Source organism: Zingiber officinale, chromosome 1B, assembly GCF_018446385.1.
Source record: "Zingiber officinale cultivar Zhangliang chromosome 1B, Zo_v1.1, whole genome shotgun sequence".
NCBI classification, from domain to species: domain Eukaryota; kingdom Viridiplantae; phylum Streptophyta; class Magnoliopsida; order Zingiberales; family Zingiberaceae; genus Zingiber; species Zingiber officinale.
This window is the reverse complement of record NC_055986.1, coordinates 126534240-126558121: the sequence shown is the minus strand read 5'-3', so window position 1 is coordinate 126558121 and position 23882 is coordinate 126534240. Positions and strand designations below refer to the sequence as shown.

The following is a 23882-nucleotide window of genomic DNA, read 5'->3' as shown; positions in this document are numbered from 1 at the left end:
TTACATACAGCTAACTAATTAAGATAAATTTAGAATATTAGTTAGAGTTCTTTATCTTAATGCAAAACTTAAAAATATACATCGAAGGAACATTATAACAGCCTAATTTGGTTAACGAACAGGCGCAAAATATAGAAGCGCCTAACTGTATCGTGTCCGATCCAATCGGCAGTTAAAAATAACGATAAAACTCGTGATTTTTGCTGGTTACCAACGAGGCATGCAGTGTTTTTTTTCTGTTATATAAAGTGAATGGAGATCATCTTTCTTCCATCAAGCCTCTCTCGTCGATTGTAGTACTCATATCACAGTCTACAATCTTTTCCTCTCCGTTTCCTCTGCGTCGTCGACGTAAAATGGCGGCGAACGTGACGAATAATAGTGTTCAGTTCCAAGATAACATCTTCATGGACGGGATTTGGAGGGTCAAAGAGCCCGAGATCGCCGACTTTTTCCACTTCAAATTTACTCTTATGATCATTCAGAACCTACTGATTGTGATAACCACCCGCTCCGTCGCCTACCTCCTCAAGCCTTTCAATCAGCCTCGCATTGTCGCCGAGTTGATTGTAAATTCCGACGCTGATATTTGGTTTTTCTAATAATTGGAACATTTGGATCGTGTTTGATTTTTTTTTTTTTTTTAATCAATTTTGATGATTCAGGGTGCCGTACTTTTGAGCCCGACGATCATCGACAAACTCGATTTTCGCAGCGAGTCGACGCAGCCGGTGAAGTCGCTGTACGGCTTCATCTTCCCCCCGATGACATTTTCCATGGTGGAAATTTTTGGCTTCTTGGGGCTCATCTACTACGTCTTCCTCGTCGCCGTCCGGCTCGATTGCAAAGTAATCAGGGAGAGGAGCAAGAAGGTGTTGCCCGTGGCCGCCGCCACCGTCGGCCTCCCGTTCCTCGCCGTCGTTATCGCCATCGTTATCTTTGGCCTGGCCGCCCCGATGGACGGCAAAAGCCCGGCGGAGAAGGCCTCATCCACTCTCATCCTCGGCTTCGCGCTCTCTGTCCCTGCCTTCCCCGTCATGGCGCGCCTCCTCGCCGAGGTCAAGGTCCCCAACGGAGAGGTCGGCCAGGTCGTGCTCCCGGCCGCGGTGGTCGGCGACGTGGCCTCGTGGATCGTCCTCGCGGTGTGCTTCGCCTTCGACAGACCCGCCAACGAGGCCCTGGCACCGATGTGGATGGTTCTCGCCGGCGCATGCCACGTGGCGGTGTGCGTGTGGATGATCAGGCCGCTGCTGGTGTGGCTCGGGCGGAAGGCGTTGGAGGCCGATACGGTGACCATTGAGTTCATGGGCTTGGTGGCCGGCTTCGTACCGGTGGCAGCGCTGTCGGCATCGGCCATCGGCTTCCACCCTGCCTTGGGTGCACTTGTGCTGGGGCTGTCGGTGCCCAAGGGACAACTCAAGGCGGCGCTGACGCAGCGACTCGAGAACTTCGTCATCATTGCTCTGCTGCCTTTCACCATCATCAGCAGCGCCCACGCGACCGACATGCTGGAAATCTTCAAGCAGGAAGAGGGCGAGCCGGAGCACTACGTTCTGAGGTTGGCCTGTGTTTTGATGGTGGCTACGCTGGCAAAGTTGGCGGCCGGCATGATGGTGTCGCCCCTGTTTTCCTTACCCCGAGCAGAGGGTTTGTCTATCGGAGTCTTGATGAACACGATCGGACCCTTGGAGCTCATAATCCTCAACACGGGCAAGGATCGGAAGGTGCTTTAAAATTTGACACAAAATTACCATATAACAATTAATTCGCACCCAAAATTTAACTCCATCGCGGTCATGGAAACAGATCTTCAATGAGAGGATGCGCGTAGTGCTGCTGGTCGCGTCGGTGGTTTCCACGGCGACGGTGAGATCGATTTTAACGGTGATCGAAGCGCGCAAGCTCCGCCGGGCTCCTGCTCCTGCATACAAGAATCGGAACCTGCAACTCTCTGGCTTCGAGTCCGACCTGCGAGTTGTGGCCTGCGTCCACACTTTCCGGAACGTCCCCTCCATCACCAGCCTCCTCTACCTCGCCAACCACTTCCCGATCTCCGTCTGCGCCGTCCACCTCGCCGAGCTCATCGGCTCCGCTCCGCCGATGCTCGTCGTGCACGACGCCGTCGACGGTCAACGCGCCATTCCCATCGACGACATTCACACCACGACGTCCTCTACGCCGGACAACCCGGTGGATTCGCAGCTCATCACTTCCGCCTTCGAAAGGTACCAGCAACGGTCGACGAACGTCACGGTCTCGTCCCTCACCGCCGTCTCCGCCTACGTCTCCATGCCCGAAGACGTCTTCCGCATCGCCGAGGGCTACCAAGCCACCCTCATCGTCCTACCCTTCCACCGGCTGCTGACCGTCGACGGCGAGATGGAGGACATGAACCCCCATGTGCGCGTCGTTAACCAGGGTATCCTCGCCGACGCGCCTTGCTCCGTCGCGCTCCTCGTCGACCGCGGTCAACTAATCGACCACGACTTCAAGTTCGCCATCTACCACGTGGCGCTCCTCTTCTTCGGCGGGCCCAACGACCGCGAGGCGCTCCTCTACGCCAGCCGCTTCGCCAAGAGGCCCGGCGTCCACCTTACGGTGGCGCGGTTCGTGGTGGCCGTGGACCCATCGCAGGCGGCCAATGCGATGCCGGGGCTCTCAGGGGCCAGGGTGGAGCAGCGAATCGACGACGAGTACGTAAGGGGGTTCAGGCAGCTGTTCGCGAGCCACGCGTCGGTGGCGTACGAGGAGAAGGTGGTTCGAGACGGCGAGGAGACGGTGAAAGCGATCAGAGAGATGGGAGACGCGTACAACTTATACATTGTAGGTAGGGAAGGGGGAGACTCGACTTCGGTGCTGTTGGCGAGCTTGTCGAACTTCGTGGAATTCAAGGAGTTGGGGCCAATCGGGGACTTGTTGGTGTCGGCGGAGTTCTCGGCGACGTCGTCGGTGTTGGTGGTGCAGCAGTACGTGCGGGATCAGCAGACCAGGTGGAACACGGAGGGGTCGAGCCGGAGGGATAGAATGACGCGGCGCGACGGGTACAACTCCCTCCGCCGGTGATCGTCTATGTGGACGATGTGGTCCACAAGCATTCACAAAATTTGTTTATTTCTTTTGTTCTTTGTCTGACAGAGAGAATTTCGTTTTACTCTCCCACATTTGTTTAATTTCCCATGCGGGCAATAATTCGATCGTCCACTTGTTAACAATATGTCTTCCTCATTAGTTGTTTTCATTGACCAAATACTTAACACTTCCGACTTTTCAGTCACCAGCGTAGAACCTCAGTTTGATTAATGAGTCTAGTGACTCTCACTATGCCTTTTCGTCAAAAAAATTTATCACAATTTTTTTTTTGTTTGTCATGATTTAAGTTGAGATTTCAATCCATGAGTTCCGCTGATCAACTTGGTCCAGGGAAAAATTTTGCAGACTCCGAAGCTACATAAGGATCTCTAATCCTTGCTCAAAGATAGATGTGCTCAAGACAAATTCTAGTCAAATTTGTTAATCCAACTTTCATCAATAATCAATAGATAATAAATCAATTGATGGCAAAGCTTTTCTACAGAATGAAACTGAAACTATAGCTACCCAATTAATAAAGATGATGAAGTCTCCATTTCAATCAAACATGATAAAACACTAAAAGTGATCAAAAACTGATTTGGAGATCAGATTGTCTTGATGGATGGAAACATCATGAAACTAATCCAATACGGAATGTGTTATCCGTCTGGTATTTCTTGAGGAAAGGAAAATTTCCAGTTTCTTAAGGCTTATACAGGATTGTCAATAGAACTTATTGTAACAAATTGGAAACTAGCATAAAATCAATAACAATTAGGCCTTCACTGGTAGCATAAAATTACTAGAGACAAGCAATCGAAGAAAACCTAGAACTTCAAAATCGCTGCACCACTTGACGGCTTTGATGCAAACAGATAAAGACCGATGTCATCCTTTCTGATGACTCCTTTCTCAATCCTCGACTTGTAAAATGACTCCTGCACAACAACATATGATTGCTAAAATTAAAGTAATCCATGTTAAAAGATATATGTTGGCCAGTAATAAGAACATCGAAAGCTCGATAACAAAGCAATCCAGAGGAAAAATCTACAACGGTAAAATATTGGATTACCCTCAGAAGCAGCTGCCCAACATTTAGCACAAACTATAATCAACCGAGGGGCTAGAAATTGGATGATCAGTACAAGATGAAACAAGATGCAGAGGATAGAAACTCAAACAGTAGAACTTCCATATGACAGGAATATGCAAGCATAGGCGTGTTCTATATGGCCCATGCACAAAATTGATACCCTTACGAAAGATGGTCATTTTCTCTTCTATGAGATAAACAAATTACAGTTGTTTCAGAAAGATACATATTATATCTTGCTAGTGAAAGGTATGAGAGTTTGATAACAAAGCCTCAAGTATAAAAATAGGAATGACCTTGTAGAGGGATTTTCTTGGGACATTGCGGAGAAATAAAAACATAAATTTTTTTTCTAGTAGTGCATGAATGAAGCATATGCTTTTTCCCTTTTCCCTTTTTTTTTTTGAAAAAAAACTCACCTTCACATTTTGAATGAACTGAGGAACGATACTTTCCTTCACCAGAGCAACTGCACAGCCACCCCAACCAGCACCTGTAAGCCTTGCTCCAAGTGCTCCATTATCTCTACAAATCTTTACAAGTTCTTCCAACTCCGGGCAGCTGATTGAAATGTCATTCAGTCATGGTCATTTAATATATTTTACATTGAGCGTGAGAAAATTCTCACTAACAACCTAAATGCAAAAAGCAATGATACATTAATGACAAAAAAAAACTGAATATGTATAAAACTAATTGAAGTTTCATATTCTTGATGTATTGGACTATTGGGTCAACAATAAGTTATGATCCTGCAAATGAGTTCTCACATATACATTATAGTACACAATCCAGACCAGTAAATCCACACAAATGAGTGCAATCTTCTATGGTGCAGAGCAGCAAGTTAAGGCTAAAAGTGTGTTCAAAGCACGCACTTTTAGCCTGTGTTTCCTATTAGGTAAAGAAGTGGGAAGATTAACAGTGTGAGGGAAAGAGCGGTTGAAGCCCAACATACTCTTTGTTTTCTTAGGAGAAAGACAGGAAACTATTCCTCCATCACCCAAATAGGACAAAAATTCACGTCAATTTCAGACTGACAATTTCATATTTTTTTTATAAAAAAAAGTCCATCTACTTATTAATTTTTAAAGGTTTTTGAAATTTTTTAATTTGAGAAAATAAAGAAACTTCCCTCTTTCTTTCACTCAAAAAATAACTAAATGGAGGAAAAGACTTCTACTTTGGTTTCATCCCAAGGATGCATAAATAAGGAAATTTCTTCCGCCTCTCCCTCCATATTTCTTTCGACTCATTCACTCCTCTCATCCTTGTAGGGGAATCAAGGCGAGATTTGACTTCTGAATTAATAAATGATTGGTCATAATACTTCAAAGACAATTCAACAAGCATATAAAAGCAGTGAATTAGGACAAGCATGCAAAAAAAGACTAATCTCCTACCTGCACTCATACAATACACTGCAGCTACTGTGGCTCTCATTCATTAGTTCACCAAGCTTCTTAAGCTTATCATCATCACTGAAAATAAGACAAGCTGAGGTATCAACTAAAAAGATTAACTGCAAAGAATTCTAATCATGGCTGGAATTTGCAACTTCTTTTATCAGAAGAACCATCACAATATAAATAGAATGACTTGATAAACACCAAAACTTTAATTTCTTGACAATGAAATAGAACACTATCAAATGCTAATTTGATGCAGGGCCTAAATATCAAGTTGTTGCTGGCTCTGGATTCACGATTGACAATCCAGATTATTCTAGGCCCACAACATCACTGATGTGATCCTTATACACATTTGGGACTACAGATACTCAGATACAAATTAGTCATCAAGAGTGAAGATCTACGCCAAGGCTCAATTGACGACCATAGATTGCTTAGAGTTTCATATTAAAAAGGGTAAGTTGATTCCCATGTGTAGACCTAGAGTAACATATTAGCCAACCCTAGATGCCATACCCACAATATGATTAAATTTTGCTTCTTTGAGATTGAGTCATAATTGCTTGCATGAAATGAGATAGAAGTCCAGAAAAATAAAGTGAAGTGGCCAAAAAAAATTATTAAGAGTAAATTGTATATTGTAACTATTGGCAATTACCCTGCCATAAGAAGAAAAAAAAATTAAGCATTCAACTTATTTGGATTATCAGATGCAATAACATACTGGAATAGTTATACAGGAAGGGGAATCACAACAGTTTACGGGATGGGACTGTCAAAGGGAAGATATAATTGGAAAATAGTAGAAAACAAAGAACTCTACAAATTTCACACATAAAAACAGTTTCCAAATGGTTATGAAAAGCGATAACAGAAAAGGACGTGGTAAATGAAGATGAAGTTATAAGCAGAGTTTTGTAGTACTGACCTGAGCTTTGACAAGACAACATCTCTAAATGAATAGACACGCTTCGCTTCCGAGTAAACATGTGAAGCACGCTTGACAATATAATGAAAGAAATGTCTCAGACATCAACAGAAATATATATGTATAGCAGATATTTAATCACAAAAGTGACTGGATATACACAATTTATGTCACAAAAGAGTTGAACCAGTATTGTTCGCTTGAAATCAAAAGAATACAGTTTCATCTTTATTAACGTCATATAGAGCTATGGGTCTATTCTCTCTCCTAAATTTGAGATCTTTTACTTTTCAAACCCCTGAAGGTGAAGGACACAAGTATTTGTGGTGATGAAACAGCTTCCATTCCACATTCTCTGCATGCAGGATTTTATTAGTGTACATCAAAAATCTAACAGTGAATTACTTGAACTCAGCTGATTCCACAAGGAATTTGTCAAATCAGAGCATCTCGGCAAAGGTTACAACCAAGGCCACAAGTCCAGTCAAGACAGGCTCATGTGTGAATCCTACCATCCAAGTGAGTGCTAAAATAGATACAACACAGAGCATAAAGAGATATTCCAAGAACTGCAAATATACTCAGCTCTCCTTAACAATCTATGGTGGCTGTGAGGGGTGCCTAGGGTGAGAGTAATCACCTTTTGCTATAATAGAATTATAAGCGTGAAAACTAAAACGACAGTATAAAGCAACCTGAAAAATCTTAAAATGTTGAGCAGCCTTTAGGACATCTAGTGATGACAGTGAGTTTGCAAAAATGGATGTAAGATTCGCTCCTATGATCTTCTCAATATCTTCTGCTGTGTAAGGCTCCTCCTTCAAGTGTGCCTGTTTAATGGAAAGTATATGAACAAATAAGTAATAAACTTAGAAAATATATGCTACACCAAACAAAGAATATAGCATCAAAATCATCTTTATATGTGTGTGACACAGCACTGATAAATAAAATTTCAAAGGGGGAGCAGAGAAGAGAAGAGAGGAGGGCAAAAAGAAATAATAATTTCAAATTTCTATAAATATAGGTTTGATGTAGCATTAGATATATGGATGAGGAAAAGAGAAAAGAGGGGAAGGGAGAGGAGAGGAGAGGAGATGAGGACAGGAGAGGAGAGAAGAGAAGAGGAGGGATGACAATAGGGATCCAAAAAACTCAATTCAATATATTCTAACATATTAGCAAAATACAATGCTATATGCCTTATCTTGGCATTACAACAACTATGTCCTAGCAAATGTATTACCCACTATCACATACTCCAGGCCTAGTTATGTTACATGCTCATTAGCATACTACAGAAAAAGCAGTATCACCAATTAAATCTTTAATCCATTTAACCTTAAATTTACTTGATTCTTTTCTTGAACCAGGATGAAGAGTACTTAAGTCAGGAGGGCACCTAGTATCAATATAAACTGGAAAATCCCTAGAGTCATGAAGTATGAAGCATAGCTACCACTTACTAATTAGCAATACCATGACAGTGATGTAAGTATACCCATATAGATACTTATATATCAGTATTCAAATAATATTAGAAATTCTTTTGTAAATTTGCTAAACTAATAAAGGATTGGTGTAGCTGTTTGGAGCAATAGCATGACTATAAATTACAAGACTAGCATTTGTTGATTCCAAGAACAACAGTTAAAACTTAAAACCATTACAAGGGAGAATCCAAGCATGCTAAACATAAACAAGAGAAGTAAACAATAGAGATCATATGAGCCAGAATCAACCTTAACAGCAAAACAAGGATCTGAAGATCCATGTTTACCAGCAAAGGATACACATAGCCCCTCAACATCGGACAGTGTTTTCACTTTGGAGATGGCATCATTTGCAGCCATCCCTAACTTTATGGCAAGGACAATCTATACAAGATCAATACAAGCAGGTGAGGTTCGGATTTAAAACAAAGCCTAACAACAAAAATGGAGATTAAAATCATTTGACGGTAAACAATCATGAAACTTAAATATATAGTTCTTGATCTTTTGATCTGATTCATAACAAAAACAAAATTTAATTTCGGAGAAAAATAGTGGAAATAATTTATCTTCTTATACCAATATCATAAACTTGTAACTTGTGCATGTCTGAACTTGTAATTTCAATCTTCACCACTAAAGTAGTAGTTATCAAACCAAGTTTAGATTATTCAAATCCAAGGATAGTGAAATTTAGCATCCTAAATTGGTGAAGTATATGAAATGCAACCACAGTCATCAAATACATTCAAGTCTCTCTCTCTACTCGGCTCAATAAATCCTGGGAAACACTTACAGTTAAGCAGCAGCAAATTATGCTAATACATAAGATTTGCACTGCATAATAAAATGCACATGCAAAGATATTAGGCATCTAATGCTAAGTTTATTTTCATGTTACATAGAGCATCAAAAATTGCTCAAGTTCAAGCTAATACATAAGATTACAACACAGAATGGAATGCAACAGCAAAGATATTAGGCAACTTAATTTATGTTAATTTTCATGTTACATGGAGCATCAGAATTTTCTCAGTGTTTGATTGCTTGGATACTCTGTTGCTTCACAGATAAAATTACAACAAACCATCAGATCAGCACCAAGTATTTGAGGCATGAAAGTCAGATGAAAACAGATCCCAGTTCCACAAAATGAATCAACATAAAGATGGTGAAATGAACAGACAGATTAGTATACAAAATGAGAAACAAAAATAAACACACCGCTGCCAAGCGACATTCTACAACACGATTGTTGTAGTTTGTTGCAGCTGTCACAGCTTTCTGAGATTCCGCAAGAGAATGTGCAATTACAAAAGTTCCACCATCTGGTAATTTCACATCAGTAGCACGTATAGGATTAAAATCTATCAACTCAGCAAATCCAGTTTTTGCCATGACGGATATCGCCTGCCACAATAGATTAAATGATAGACTAAATTGCTGCGACATTAGATAAACAAGTTACAAAATGGTAAATCCAGTTAAAAAGAACAAGGTTGAATATCATTCCATGCTGCAGTTTTGATGGAAGACAAAAAACATGTGAGTTTTGTATAAGTTGGACGGGGGAAGAAAGAGTATGAAATATTCTCATAGCAAAAAATGTGAAAATAAAATTAAAGATCTACAAATCCCCAATCACCCTTTGTTTTAGAAGTACGCTTCTCCAAGGTAAGTCTATCTCTCTTTATGGAAGAAAATTCAAGCAGATAGAAGCTTTGCACTTGAGAACTACCACCGTTTACTATCTCGCCTCTATGCTAGGCCTAGGCAATAAATTGTTGTCCCTTGAAAAGTGAGAAACATCTTGGCAATCCAAATTCCTCCAAATATCACTCCATCACCATAAAACAAACCTGGGTACCCACCTCCCAAGAGGTAGGAGGTGGAAATGGTGGATAAGCCATTGCGAAATTAATTGGACTCATTTACACTGGGTTAGTTTCAAATCCTAGCTGACCAATGGCTAGAAGTAAACCCAGACATAGTCCAATTCTTAAAGCAAATTGGAGAGAATATAGATATGGATAGATGATACTAATGTAGGCCAAAGGATAGCCTAATACTGCAAAACAAAATTCACCAGTTCCCTACTCCCTTATTTCAGTTCTATCACCAATCTAAGTCACCCAAGTTGATATACAACACTATAGAATCTCACAGAATTATGACTGAAAATGTGTTTGGGATTCTGATGGTTTTGGCAAGATGGAAACAGTAGGCATATTATTGATATTGACCTACTGTAATAAGTGATATACCAAGGTGGCATGAGTGTTAAATCAAGCACAAAAATCAAAATAAGAAGATTTGACATGTTATTTAAATTTATGATTGTAAAACAGAAAATTGACATTTTATACCATACAAAACTCTCCTTCAGAGGAAGTGTATTACTACAATAGCAATATTAGATGCAGAATGTAAATAGCAGCAGACAATTTACCTGATCCATACCACCAGATTGTGTTCCAATGTACCGTTCACATTCACATGTAAGTTGAGCAATTTCTTTCTGCAAAATATATATAAGATAAATGGGAATAAAATACAAGTTTACTGTAACTCTCTCGCCCACAACATATATTTTGAACTATAATATGATGCATTAATTCAAGCTTAATCATCAAAGAAGATGGAAAAATGGATTAATAAAGTATTCTTTCACAATTACTGACTTAAAAAAACTTACAGATTTTTGGTTACCTAAATATATTAAGAAAGCAAAATTCTTTATTGAAGTTCAAATTTTGAGCACAGTTATACCATCATTTGTAAGTTAATGCAACAAAAGATGATGATGTTTCAATTGTCATAAGAACAATGAAAGCTAACAAAATTTATAGATGCAAACCTATGTAGATTCTACAATTCTGCAGTATACAGCACCCAAAGAATCAAACTTCAGACTCATGCAATTTCAGCAATTAACAAAATACCTTTGGGAAATTATTATCAAGAACAGCCATTATAGCAATCGTTGCTGAACAGACCAAAGCAGCAGAGCTGGAAAGACCAGACCCTACATGAGATTGATAAGTATTTTTCAATGCTATAGAATGCTCATAGGAACTATACCAAAAAATTAATAAATCAAGAAATTGACGAGGGTGGCACCTGTTGGCACAGTCCCATCAACAACTGCATCAAGGCCAAAGGGTAGACCAAAGTCTGTTCCTTTAGATTTAGCATAGTCATATATGCCTTTGTATCTGAAAGTCGAGGGATTTTATTAAGTCTTAGTAAAAATAACAAAAATATGTCACATTTTAAATAAAGAAATGGTTGATACATTGTAAATAGTGAATAAGAAATGGTTGATGCATTGTAAATAGTGAATAAGAAATGGTAGTTATTTAACATGTTTTGTCATGCAAGGGAGAGAAACAATGATAGCATGTTCAATCAAACCAACAAATTATTTGATGAAAAGCAAAATGACCATATTATTTCTTGAGTGTTCATTGTCATCACATCATGTTTGTCTAAGCTATATATAGGTAAGTTCATACATATTAGTAGTTGGTTTAAGAGGAAGGCTTAGTAACCATGGGGAATAATCGTCTACAAGTGAAATGAGTAGAATGCAGTAGTAACTTAATAGAATCATAGATGGGATTGTACAAAAAACAGTTCATTTTTAACAATTATAATATCGTGACTTGTGAGTTCAACTTAATCATGTCTTTGCAACCAGAAGGCTTTGGAAGAGTATGGGTGCCCCCACGATATACATGCCCTTTTGTATATGAGTATTTGCAGCACTTGAAGCTATAAGCAGGTAACGTCCATCCCTACCCCTGCAATTAGCACATGCTAGTGAACTGAGGTGTTGACTATTTTGGGGGGAAACACAACACCTACAGCCTCGTCTGCTTATAATGCAAGTGAATTTCACTATCTTGATGTTTTTCCTTTACTCTTATCAATGTCCTAATTGAACCATTAGAAAACACTGAAACTAATTTTAAAAATAATATATGAAAAAAAAATTAATGTTAAAATAAATCATAATATGAAAGTTCTTAATGCTACAGTTCATACTGTAGAAACTAGATAATAGAATTATGTATTCTTCTTTCCAATAATAGCAAGTGAGGAGTTCTACTACAAAAGTAGAATTTTATGTGCTTCTCTTTACAATAATAGTGAGTGACAGGTTGGAAATAAAAATTGGAATTGGATGAGAACGAGGCAGAGTGGTTCAGAGGTGGGGTATTTGTACAGAACTTTTAGCAATTTTTATTTTTTTAAAAAAAAATATCGTGTTTGAAAATTATATACCCAGATGACCATTATGTTCTTTTGTCTTCGATTTAAAACAAAAAAAAAAAAATGGGAAAGGTGATTTAGCGTGGTAACGTGCGTCCATGCTGTCCAGGCAAACAGAAATTAGTTCAGGCTGATTTAGGCCAACGGTCAGGAACTAGGGCCCTCTTATAACATAGAGTTCCATTTCCTCTTTTAACTAAGTTCTAAATTCAATCATGTTAACCAATCAATCACGAATTTCAACAGAAATAGTATGTTAAAGGAAATTTAGTAAACGATCAAGTATTATTTTCAAAAAAGGACAAGTATTAACACGATGCAATGACATATGGCGGCAGGTGTCCTCCAACTATAGTAGTAGGAGTAATTTCTTACCCACAGATAAAATAATGGCCCCATTTGTGATTCTTCAAATCAACTTCCTGGTTATAAGGAATAAGAAAACCCTTGTTCATCTTCCACATGATAATCACCAGTATAGGATAATGTCATCCAAAGAAAGGACGAATACCTGATGAGGATCAGCAGGGTAAGTACACACAGAGTACTTCGGGTTCACGTTCCCAATCCTAACCTCTTTGCTCGACTCGCCGGCATCACGCTTCCCAATGGCCACGATCGTATCTTGCCGAATAGCCATCGGAAGCACCGAATAACCCTCATAATCGATGTGCTCGCCGATTAAATTAACCCTACCTACAGAAGAAACATGAAGCAATAACGATAAACAATACAGATTAATAAACTCCCCCTTGAATCGGAATCATCATCGCCAACTGACGGTCAAAGAATCCGCGACAAACAACAACGTCACCTGGTGATCGAGCGTAGAGTTGTGGCTCACGGCCGAAGAGCTCGACGAACTTCGCCTTGACGGTCTGGAACCGGATCTGCGCCTCCTCGAGCAGTGACCCATCGCCATAGACAGGGTCCAGAGACGAGTAGAAAGCGATTGGAAGATCCTCGTGCGCCATGATTGATCAAAAGCGACGGCTGGGGATGAAGTTTCTCGCTTTCACAGTAATCTGCTCCGACGATGGACTGTATTTAATTAGCCGTTCTTTGCAGCGAATATGTGACAGCTGTTACATTCTATCCTCAACAGACCGCATAAAACACGACACTCACGGGCGTAGTCAGAAAAACCTCCGGGCTTTCCCGTTCCCGTTCGCCCGTAATGCGGACGTAAGATCTCATAATAATAAGAATTAATAATGATAAACAATAAACAACGACTGGAAGCGAAAGGATAAGGACATATTTATTCATTGTCTTCAAAAATTAATATCATTTATTATTATTGCCATAGATCAAAACATCTGATTGGGAAGTTTCCCGATCGTAATCTCGTGAAATTTTAAAAATAGCACCTTCAATGATTAAATGGGAGAGTAGGATTTTATTTTAGTCCTTGAAAAAAATACTTAATTTTTATTTTTATCTTCTTACAAAAAGTATCAAACGAGATGTTTTACCTTTGTTTTTCTGATCGTCGGTATTTCTCCTGTAGATTTCTTCTGCACTGCGAGCGATTTCTTCATCTCTAGCAACTGATGGCGCGACAGTATCACACTCCAATCGATCCAAACATTCCAATGACAAAACAGGGATCGATTAACAGAGATTCAACATGAGCATTCAACACACAACATGTTCTCATGCTGACCAAATCTTTTTCCAACATGTTTCGCCAGCTCTATAAGATGCATGCATACCTTCAGATTGAACAAGCGAACTTCAATCGATCATCGAATCAAACAAAGAAGACTGGAAGTGGAACAACATCAGACAGTTATCTGAGTTCCAGAAAAAGCGGCAGTGAAGAAGATCCGATAACTAAAAGCAGTCGGGTCTCGCCCACTCGTACCGGCCAGGGAGCGGGTTCTCATTAACAAAGTCAAAATTGTACCTGGAATATCGTATGATGAAGACAATAAAGGTCTACAGAATGGCGTTGAGATACTAAAATCAGTGAAGAGGAGAATCATATATACTTCTCTTTTAGATTTCGTTGGTGATGCTGCTCAATGTTAGCAAAGAACTCGTCCATGTCTTGCTGCGTCGGAAAGCGCTGGCACACGGTATGCAAAGCTGAAGTGGTAGGTCTTTGGTCCCCATCATTGTGATAGCATCTTCAATGGAAAAACACCAAAGTTAGATTTTATATTTTTTTACGTGCCACATCCTTACTAAAAAATCTCGCTATTCTCTTACCTAGAAAAATCTTCCTATAACATTTTTTTTTATAAGTCTCGCACTTAATAATTCACATATTTTAAATATAAAAAAATCTCAATTATTTGTTAATAGACTACTCGTATATCACATAATTTGTTAAAAGGTAACATTGAAAAATTATAAATTTTAAAAGAAATACAACATTAAATAATAAATTATTATAAATAATTTATAAAAATGAATTTTTTTTTACTAATTGCACTAGCGTGTCCAAATATATTTAATCAAGTCGGCTCGCGCGAAGCTGATGATATACTTAATTATCAAGTACCTCGCAGTTTCTCCAAAAATATTTTTTAAACTCTTGGATAAAATCCTAAAATATCTCTGTTGGAGAATCTTCTTCATCATTTGACTAATTAAATATACATCTCCTCATCTTCAATAATCATATTGTGCAAAATAATATACATATATATAATATTCTTCAAGTTCTTCTTGTACTAAAATCGTCTTGGACTTTTTATCATTGCCCAACAAGATTGGAACACCCTAAATACTCACTCGACGTCCTTTCTTACAGTTTCTTATCTTTGCTTAAATGTCTTTCTCTTGGAATCCTATGGGTATGGAAAACTCTGGGCAAAAGTAGTCTATTTTGTGTAAATCTCATAAATTAAATAGTACCCTAATCTCGTCCAGAAGTTGAGTAGATGAACGACCGGTGAGGTGGCTGGAATGTTGATAGAAGAGGGATCGAGATCTAGAAACCATGGATCTAGACACACCACGGAGAGAACAAACAGGGGCGTTAGAACGAGAACCAATGAGGGGCTCTTGGCGCAGGTACTCTGACGCTAAGTCAGAATAGTAGTCTGGCGAACAATATGGAAAAAAGATGAACAGTAGTGTAGATGCGTGCGTATGTGTGCATACTTGGCCAATGGAGAGAACCCTTTTTATACCATCTCTAATAACCTCCGCAATAATGAGGTGATAGAAAATATCCAATGTCAGAATATGTTAGGTGATCGAGGATGTATAACAACCTTTCCCTAAGTGAAAGAAGGTTTCATTGTGGGTATATGTCAAAGTAATGGAATATTGTTTAGTGAGCTGCCACTATTCTCTGACAGGTTGTTGTAATTTTCTGACAATGCTGTCTCCAAGAGGGAGCCCGATAGGTGATGTGTCTGTCCGGGTTCATGCTCGGAGTCGTGCCCATGAGAAGTGGGGAACTAAGCCTCCTAGATCTGGTCGGATCTAGGGTCGTCCGGGTTTATGGTAGGAGTTATACACATGAGAAGTAGAGATCCTAAGCCTCAAAGGTCTGGTCGGATCTAGGGCCACCCAGGGTTTATGCTGTGAGTCGTGCCTATGAGAAGTGGAGAGTTGTGTCCCGTATGCCCAACTGGCTGTAGGGTCGTCCCGGTTTATGCTGGAAGCCTTGCCCATGAGAGTAGGAAGCTGAGCCTCGTATGTCCGATCGACTCTAAGACCACCCAAGTTTATACTGGAAGTCTTGCCCATGAGAAATGGGGAGCTGAGACCTGTATGTTCAGGCGGCTCTAGGGCCGCCCGATTTTATGGTAGGAGTCCTGCCCATGAGAAATGGGGAGTCATGCCCCGTATGTCCAGCCGGCTCAAGGGTCGTCTGAGTTTATGCTCGGAGTCTTGCCCATGAGAGTGAGGAGCTGAGCCTAGTATGTCCGATCGGCTCTAGGGCTGCTCGAGTTTATACTGGGAGTTTTGCCCATGAGAAGTGGGAAGTTGAGCCTTGTATGTTCGATTAGCTCTAGGGTCACCCAAGTTTATGTTGGGAGCCTTGTGCATGAGAAGTGGGGAGCTTAGCCCCATATGTCTGGCCAGCTCTAGGGTCGTTCGGGCTTGTGTTGGGAGTTTTGTCCCTAAGAAGTAGGGAGCTAAGCCTCATATGTCTGTTGGAGGTGGTTCGTTCGGCTACGTACACCCTAACTTTGACTACTATCTCGCGTTGACTTTAACTTGCCACATCAGCTTGACTGTCGACCCATATTACCTTTGGAATCACTCGCAACCCTCATACCCTTTTATATATTGTGTCATTTATTGTAAAATAAACCTCTGGCATATTTCCTTGTAGAACATTATTGAATAATGATGATTTATTAAGCACATTGATATCATTATGTAACCCTGTAATTCTCAAAAAAAAGGTGTAATATCCACATGCATGTTTGCAAATACAACCGCTTCAAGCATAAATTGTTGAGACCCCATAATTGTCGTGAGTAAACTGACCTTTCAAAGTAACGGGATATTTTTTTTATTCTCAATGTATATAATCAAAATTACCTAATATGATAGAGAAGATGTGTGATAAGGCATCCAAAACTAGCCGTGGCAAACGACAGGACAGAAACGGTAGGCAAAAATGATAGGAAAAAAAAACGCTAAGGAACATATATATATATATATATATATATATATATATATATATATATATATATATATATTTGTCAAAAAAACCTTGCTTCAATATTTCAAACCCAGCCCAAAGTTTCAAAAAATGGTGGTCAGTTTTTTGATACGATTTTCCAAAAAAAAAAACAGGAAAAAACCTCCATGGGAGATGCCCTTGGCGTCTTCCCTCACATCCAGCCTCTAAGTTGTCCTTATCAACTTTGGAACATACAGCAAGCTCAGGTGGTACACTAAACTGAAGGTCCTAATTCACTTTCAGTTTCGGATAAACAAAACTCCAAATGAGACGGACAGACATGAATGAAACCTGGGTTCGAGGAACAGGAATGGGCCCGCCTACTCAACCAGGAACCTGTATTCCGGTATAATACCTGGCTGAATCAATCAGTTAAAACGGAAGAAGCAGAAGAAAAAACTGGATCCTGTGTCACCTCTTTCTGGTTTTCTGAACATTGTTTGGACTCTGAAACAGCAAAATCTAAGTTTAATGCTCTGTTTTCGAATACAAGTAGAAATGCAACCTGCAATTTTCTTGTATTTAGGGTCAACTATGCCTTTTCACACAAATTCTTTTAGGCTAATGTTTACTGCAAGAGAGATGGGAGAAGAGAGAGGAGCGGAAAGCAAATCAGTTGTTCCCACAGCCTCCAATCCTCACGAAATGCTCGTCCGTCTCTCTCCCACACCGAACACTCACTCGTAGCCTTCGACAGCACTCCCTCACCCGTACCGCTTGACCTTTCCATCGCCATGCACTCGCAATGAGGAGGGAGTGAGGGATTTGCCCTCCAGTCTGTGCAACAATCTCGCATTCGCCCAGTTCTGGGCAGACTTATTTTCGAGCTACAGTCGCTCAGCTAGAGCAACACTGAATCCTCACTGCTAGCTTTCCGTGGCGTAGATGAGAAAAAGCTCCTCGAAGCACAAACTCACCTCTCCTCTCGGCATGAAAGTTATGCCCATAGATCACGTTGTCATCAAGAAACTGTAAGGTGCTTCCTAGACAACAAGTGTTTCTCGTAAAAAAAAGGTGTCGGCTTTCTAGGAATTTGGCGACCAAAAGCACTAGGAGCTGTGAAGGGAGAAAAATAAAGATGAACAACAATGCAGGGAAGAACAGAGGAAAGTATTCGCTTCGAGCATCTAAAAATAACCAATTAAAAGATGCTAAATGGACCAAATATATATGGCGATAATCATTGAATATTATATGTAAAAAAAAAAAGCTGCAAAATCTCACCTTTCAGTGTCTTGGACACTATGAATGTTCTCCGCAAACGACACTTCCAAGTCCGGCACCGCATCGACTTCTGCCTCTGTTGCTTCCCCTGCTTCCTCGCGCTTGTCGGAGGCGGTGATCGACTCTGAACCCTTCCTCAGACTTCGGTTAGCTCGCTCCAAGCTAGTAGCTTTAGAACGATGGGATTTAGTAGAAATCTCGCGTGAGTCAGCTGATGGAAGAGGGAGCTTGGAGAGGCGGCGGCTCCGGAGCTCGAGGTAAGCCAGCGATGAGTCCACCGTGGCGGAGGGCGCTAGGCTCCGGTCTCGTGTACAACCCCCGTGGGCGGCCCTGTGGTGGGAAACCTCCATGAGCGATACCTCGCCGGAGAGCTTATCTTTCCTCGTAGACCTCCCCGTGGCGTCTCTGTCCAAGCCACCGGGGATGGGGAGGAGGAAAAGTAGGCGAGAGGAGAATTGAAAAGGAAAACAAAAGGTAATTTTTCAGGGAGAAAAAGAGAGAAACTTGCTTTTAAGACTGCACTATTCGTTCCTCAACTTGGATACGTGGTAGGTTTATTTACTTGAAGATGATCATTTTACTTTACAATTCATCAGTGATTTCAGGATATACATTTTATGAAAGCTGGAAGAACTGGCTCGACGTCCAAAGCCTTGGATTCTCTTCCCAAAAGACCAAAAGCATTAGCAGAGAGATTCACTGCAAGAACCAGCACCCTCTGGCCTTTTCTCTTTCCTCATCTCCTCACTTCGGAAGTTATTTTTGGAAGAATCAAGTGGAGCTGCGTTTGCTGGTCTTCGTCTGCTTGCCTGTCCAACTAAGTTCATATCAAGGCTGTAAAAAACTAAATGGTATTTTTCATAATAATCCCCACGTGAACTCCTACTTAATTCCCTCGTGGGAGTGTCACCTCGACGCGATACTGACGAACACAAACAAAGGCCATCACTTTCGCAATGGATTACAATACCCATCTGCATTAGAGTTTCCTTGGTGCAGTCTGCCACTGCGCATTAAATAATACAAGTTTCAGGAGATCAATTGAACTCTTCCCTATGTTTTGTTTCTGTGTTCACAAATTCTATGCAAAAGTGCCAGCTTTTCTTTTCCGAAGATCCTCCTTATGCAGGATGACATGCCCTTCGAAAAGGAATCCTATGTATTGTTTTCGCATGAAGGGCACGGTGCGCGTGAGCAGCAGCCGTTTTTTTACCTTGTCAATTAGATTTGATGCAATAATGATATACATGACTCTTTGTTTTTTTTCTGCCCTTTTGAATCGGAAAATTAAGACAGTACTCCGACAATCACAGGGGCCATGCCATTGGAGTAAGCGCAAGAATTTTTTTTAAAAAAATATATTTTGTCTGGCATCATTTTTACAATTAATTTGCAAACGATCAACTTGGTTGACTGAATTTTTCTACCTCAGCTAGCAGAATAAATTAAGAAGTACTACAGAACCCATCCAAACAGCCCGAAAGCCTATCCAAGTTATCAATTTGCTTAGATTTATCATTCCACTAACATCTTCTCTTTTTACTTTTACAACTCTTCAATGATCAATTAGAGTGCTAATATATGGGTATTATAACACTCAAATGGTGTTATAACTAATATGAGTGGATGCTATAATACCAATATATTAATTCAATTCTTTCAACGTAACAAATTTTATTAAAAATTTAAAAAATTAAAAAAAATTGTAGAAAAGTGAAACTTGGTTTAATGACAGAAGAGGTAGCAAAAATTTTATACATGAGAAAATATAATTACATCATCTTGGAGTTATTGTTTTTGATCTACGAGGCTTAACAAGGGCAAAGTTAGGAGGAAAAGTTTTATTAGTCTTACATAACATCCATTTTTCTGATACTAAAAACACCCCACTAGCTATTGTAATATCAGGTCTTGTTATCGTCAAATATATTAAACACCTCACAATCTATTTGTAAAGTGTGGCATCAACTTTCTTTCTTCCAATATTGTTATGTAACTTCACTCCAAATTCAGATGGAGTATTAACAGGATTACAATATTTCATTTAAAACCTATCCAAAAATTTTTGCATGTATCTTTTTTGAGAAATACAAATTCTAACGGAAGCTTACACCACTTCAATACCAAGGAAATAATGCGTTATACCAAGATCAGACATTTCAAATTATTTAATCATAGATTTTTTTAAAATCTCAAAATATAAATGTACTATTTCCAGTATAAATTAAGTCATCTACATATAAACAAACTATCAATATTTTTCCACAATTATCAATCTTAATAAAAAGAGTATGTTCATAAGAGCATTTTTGAAAACCTTCATTCAGAAAAATAAGTTTCTATATGATTATATCAAACTCGTGGGGCTTATTTTAATCTAGATAGAGTTTTTTTTAATCTATAAACTTTATGCTCATTACCAAATTTCACATAACCCAAAGGTTGATCGATAAATATCTCTTCTTTCAAATCTCCATGGAGGAATGATGATTTTTACATCTAATTGAAAGATGGACCATGAATTTTGTACTGTCATAGCTATCACCACTCTAATTGTATTATGTCTTGTTACAGGAGTAAAAATTTCTTTATAACCAACACCAAACTCTTGCTTATAACCCTTTGCCACCAAACGTGCTTTGTACTTATCAATCTCACTATGTTAATTTAGCTTTGTCTTGTAAACCCACTTTACACCAATTGTCTTTTGCCCTTTAGGAAGATCATATAACTCTCATGTATTTTTTTTTAATTGCTATAATTTCATCATCCATAGCCTTTCTCCATTTTGATTCTTTAATAGTCACTTCAAAAATAGTAGGGCCACAATTTTAAAACAAAGTAAAATGTGTAAGAGGGTCATCACCTTGATCAATTCCAATAACCTCGATGAATTTAGTCACCTCATAATTGGACATCCATGTTAGTCTTCTTCGAACACATTATGGTCTTTGTGATTCTGCTTCAACTTGACTTTGATATGTTATAGGAGTATTTTGAGAGACTTTCTCATGTTGCTCATCCTTTATAGGCTATTGTACTTTCTCATCATCACCAAAATATACAGATAATTTTTTTAAAGTCATTTTGATTTCATGGTCAAGTATATTTTTCATCAAAAATAACATCACGACATATAATGATTTTCTTAGTGCAGAGATTATATAATTTATAATCTTTTGATGTATTAGTCATACCAAGAAAAATGCATTTAGCACCTTTGCTGTCTAGCTTCTTTCTCCTTTCATCTAGAATATGAGTATAAGCGATACATCCAAAAATCCGAAAATGATCAACAGTAAATTTACTTCCACACCAAGCTTCCTCCAATGTCATATTTTGAACAGATAATATGGGATTTCTATTCAATATATGGATGCTCCAATTAACTGCTTCTGGCCAAATTTTTTTAGGAATACCACTTGTCGTCAGAAGACTTCGCACTATATTCATAATTGTGTGGTTCTTCTCACATACACCATTCTATTGGGGTGTATAAGCTGTTGTAAGTTGCCTCTTGATTCCATGATTCTCATAAAAATTTATAAATTCATGTGAGTTATATTCTCCACCACGATCTGTAAACAAAACTTTAATAGAGTTGTCAATTTTTTTCTCAACAAGTACTTTATAATTTTTGAAAGCTATAAAGGCTTTGGATTTTTCTTGCAACAAATAAATCCATATTTTGTGACTGTAATCATCAATAAAAGTATTATATATCTTTTACCTCCATTAGAATGCGGTGTTATTGGCCCGCAAATATCTGAATGGACAACCTCCAATGCCACCTTTGCTCTCTAAGATTTTCCTTGTGAGAATTGATTATGATGTTGTTTGCTAAGAACACATTCTTCACAAATTTGAGAAAGAGTTGTACTTTAAGGAATACCGATTACCATATTCTTCTGGTTTAATATTTTCAATCCACCAAAATTTAGATATCCATAACAAAAGTGTTATAACCATGCATCATCATCAAATTTTGTTGAAAAACATGAATGAGATATAGTATGAAGATAAAACAAAAACATAAGATTTGCTGTCATGTTAACTTGCACAATTAAACTCAACTTTGCATCTTGAATCCAACAAACTTCTTCTTTAATAGTAATTTCATATCCATTTTTTGTAATTGACCCACATTAAGCAAATTAATCTTTAAATTTGGTACAAAAAGGAACATTAGAAATAGTATTGGTAGAATCCCCTTTTGCTTGTATGGTTACCTTTCCCTTTCCCGTAACAAAAGTTGTAGAGTTATCGCCAAATTTGACATAACTGCAAAAAGATTCATCTAAGTTTGAAAATGTATCCTTCTCTCCACACATATGATTGATGTAACCTGTATCTAAATATCATATATTTTGTTGAGTTTTCTCTTTCTCATAACATACCATTAAAAGAGACGCTTCTTTTTCTTCTTCTGTAAAGTTAGTCTGATCTCCATTTTGTTTCTTCACATTAGTATAACATTTTGATCTATAATAGCCATACCTATAACATTGGTAACATTCAACATTAGACTTGTCTGCTAACTTTATTTTATTAGTTGTAGAATAATGACCTCCACGTCCTCTATCTCTTCTTTGAAAATAGCTTTCCTGATGTTGTTTTTGTTGTTGGTTCCCATGATTATTGTTATTTCTACCTCCTCTTCCTTGACCTCTACCTCTTCCTCGTCCTCTATCACTTTTACCAATTGTAGAATGATTTTCTGATAAATCCTTTAATGTTTGCTCCTCTTTTCCATATTGATTAATTTTCTGCTCATGAACTAATAATGAACTTTGTAATTCATCAATTGAAAGTAGACTTACATCATTTATTTCTTTAATGGCGCGCATTCAACAAAAAATAATTTTGGTGTTATAGATCGAAGAATTTTTCTCGATGATGAGAACATCCTCTGTCTTGTCACTAAGGATCCACGTTTTATTAACGATTGCCATTGTTCTTGAAAATTAATCTGAAACTGATTTTTCTAATTTCATTCGGAGCATTTCGAACTCCAAACGAAATGCTTGAAGCTTCTGCCTCTTCTCTCTTGTCGTACCTTGGTATTTTTATTTCATAGAATCCCAGATATTTTTGGTGATATCCTTGCAATGATTTCTAAGATTGAGCGATAAATAACTTGAAAAAGATAATTCATTTGCTTTAAGATTTTTCAGCAATATTTTTTGGACCTTAAAAATTTCTCCATGAGCATGCTCCGATGGTCATAGTGACCATCAAATCGATGAATGACCGATTGTACCAAACTTTCGGAAGTCATAACTCTCTTCGAAGCATTGCTATGATACCATTGATAATAAAAATAATAAAAGAGTCAAAGGGCACAAGGAGGATAAAATAAATTTTCACACACTATTTCATTGATAATTAAACATCCTGTTTATAGGTTAATACCAACACATATTAAAAAATTCCACTAAATCCACTAACACCTCAATGTAGCCACTAACACTTTATGGTCCTCATATCCGCATCATCAATTAAATATCTCATTCCTTAAATATCTTAAAATTTATAATTAAATATTTTCCAACTAAATATTTATGGATTCCGCCTATTAAATATCTCCCAATCTCATCTATCCAAAAAAATAGAAGAGTCACCGTTGTAGAGAAATCATCGGGTAGAAACTCATTCTGCCTCGAGCGTGTTTACGCTGTTGTTCTGCACTCGTCATTACAAACCATCGCTTTGAATTAAACATGGT

General features: G+C 38.8%; 3 protein-coding genes across 3 annotated transcripts; 1 reads left to right on the top strand and 2 right to left on the bottom strand.

Moving 5' to 3' along the window:
- Nucleotides 1-371: 371 nt before the first annotated feature.
- On the top strand, nt 372-3063 carry LOC122041913 (cation/H(+) antiporter 15-like). Its single transcript, XM_042601797.1, has 3 exons — nt 372-569; nt 666-1724; nt 1807-3063. Exons 1-3 carry the CDS (start codon nt 408-410, stop codon nt 3061-3063), a joined length of 2478 nt encoding a protein of 825 aa, XP_042457731.1. The 5' UTR covers nt 372-407.
- Nucleotides 3064-3655: 592 nt separating this feature from the next.
- On the bottom strand, nt 3656-13448 carry LOC121977857 (galactokinase-like). Its single transcript, XM_042530269.1, has 13 exons — nt 13091-13448; nt 12788-12972; nt 12652-12698; nt 11122-11216; nt 10944-11026; nt 10451-10519; nt 9226-9411; nt 8251-8385; nt 7204-7338; nt 6509-6579; nt 5572-5649; nt 4588-4729; nt 3656-4010 (listed from the first exon to the last, which is right to left on the bottom strand). Exons 1-13 carry the CDS (start codon nt 13248-13250, stop codon nt 3900-3902), a joined length of 1497 nt encoding a protein of 498 aa, XP_042386203.1. The 5' UTR covers nt 13251-13448; the 3' UTR covers nt 3656-3899.
- A 307-nt stretch (nt 13449-13755) lies between these two features.
- On the bottom strand, nt 13756-18679 carry LOC121977870 (cyclin-dependent kinase inhibitor 5-like). Its single transcript, XM_042530275.1, has 3 exons — nt 18158-18679; nt 14271-14408; nt 13756-14185 (listed from the first exon to the last, which is right to left on the bottom strand). Exons 1-3 carry the CDS (start codon nt 18505-18507, stop codon nt 14113-14115), a joined length of 561 nt encoding a protein of 186 aa, XP_042386209.1. The 5' UTR covers nt 18508-18679; the 3' UTR covers nt 13756-14112.
- Nucleotides 18680-23882: the final 5203 nt, after the last annotated feature.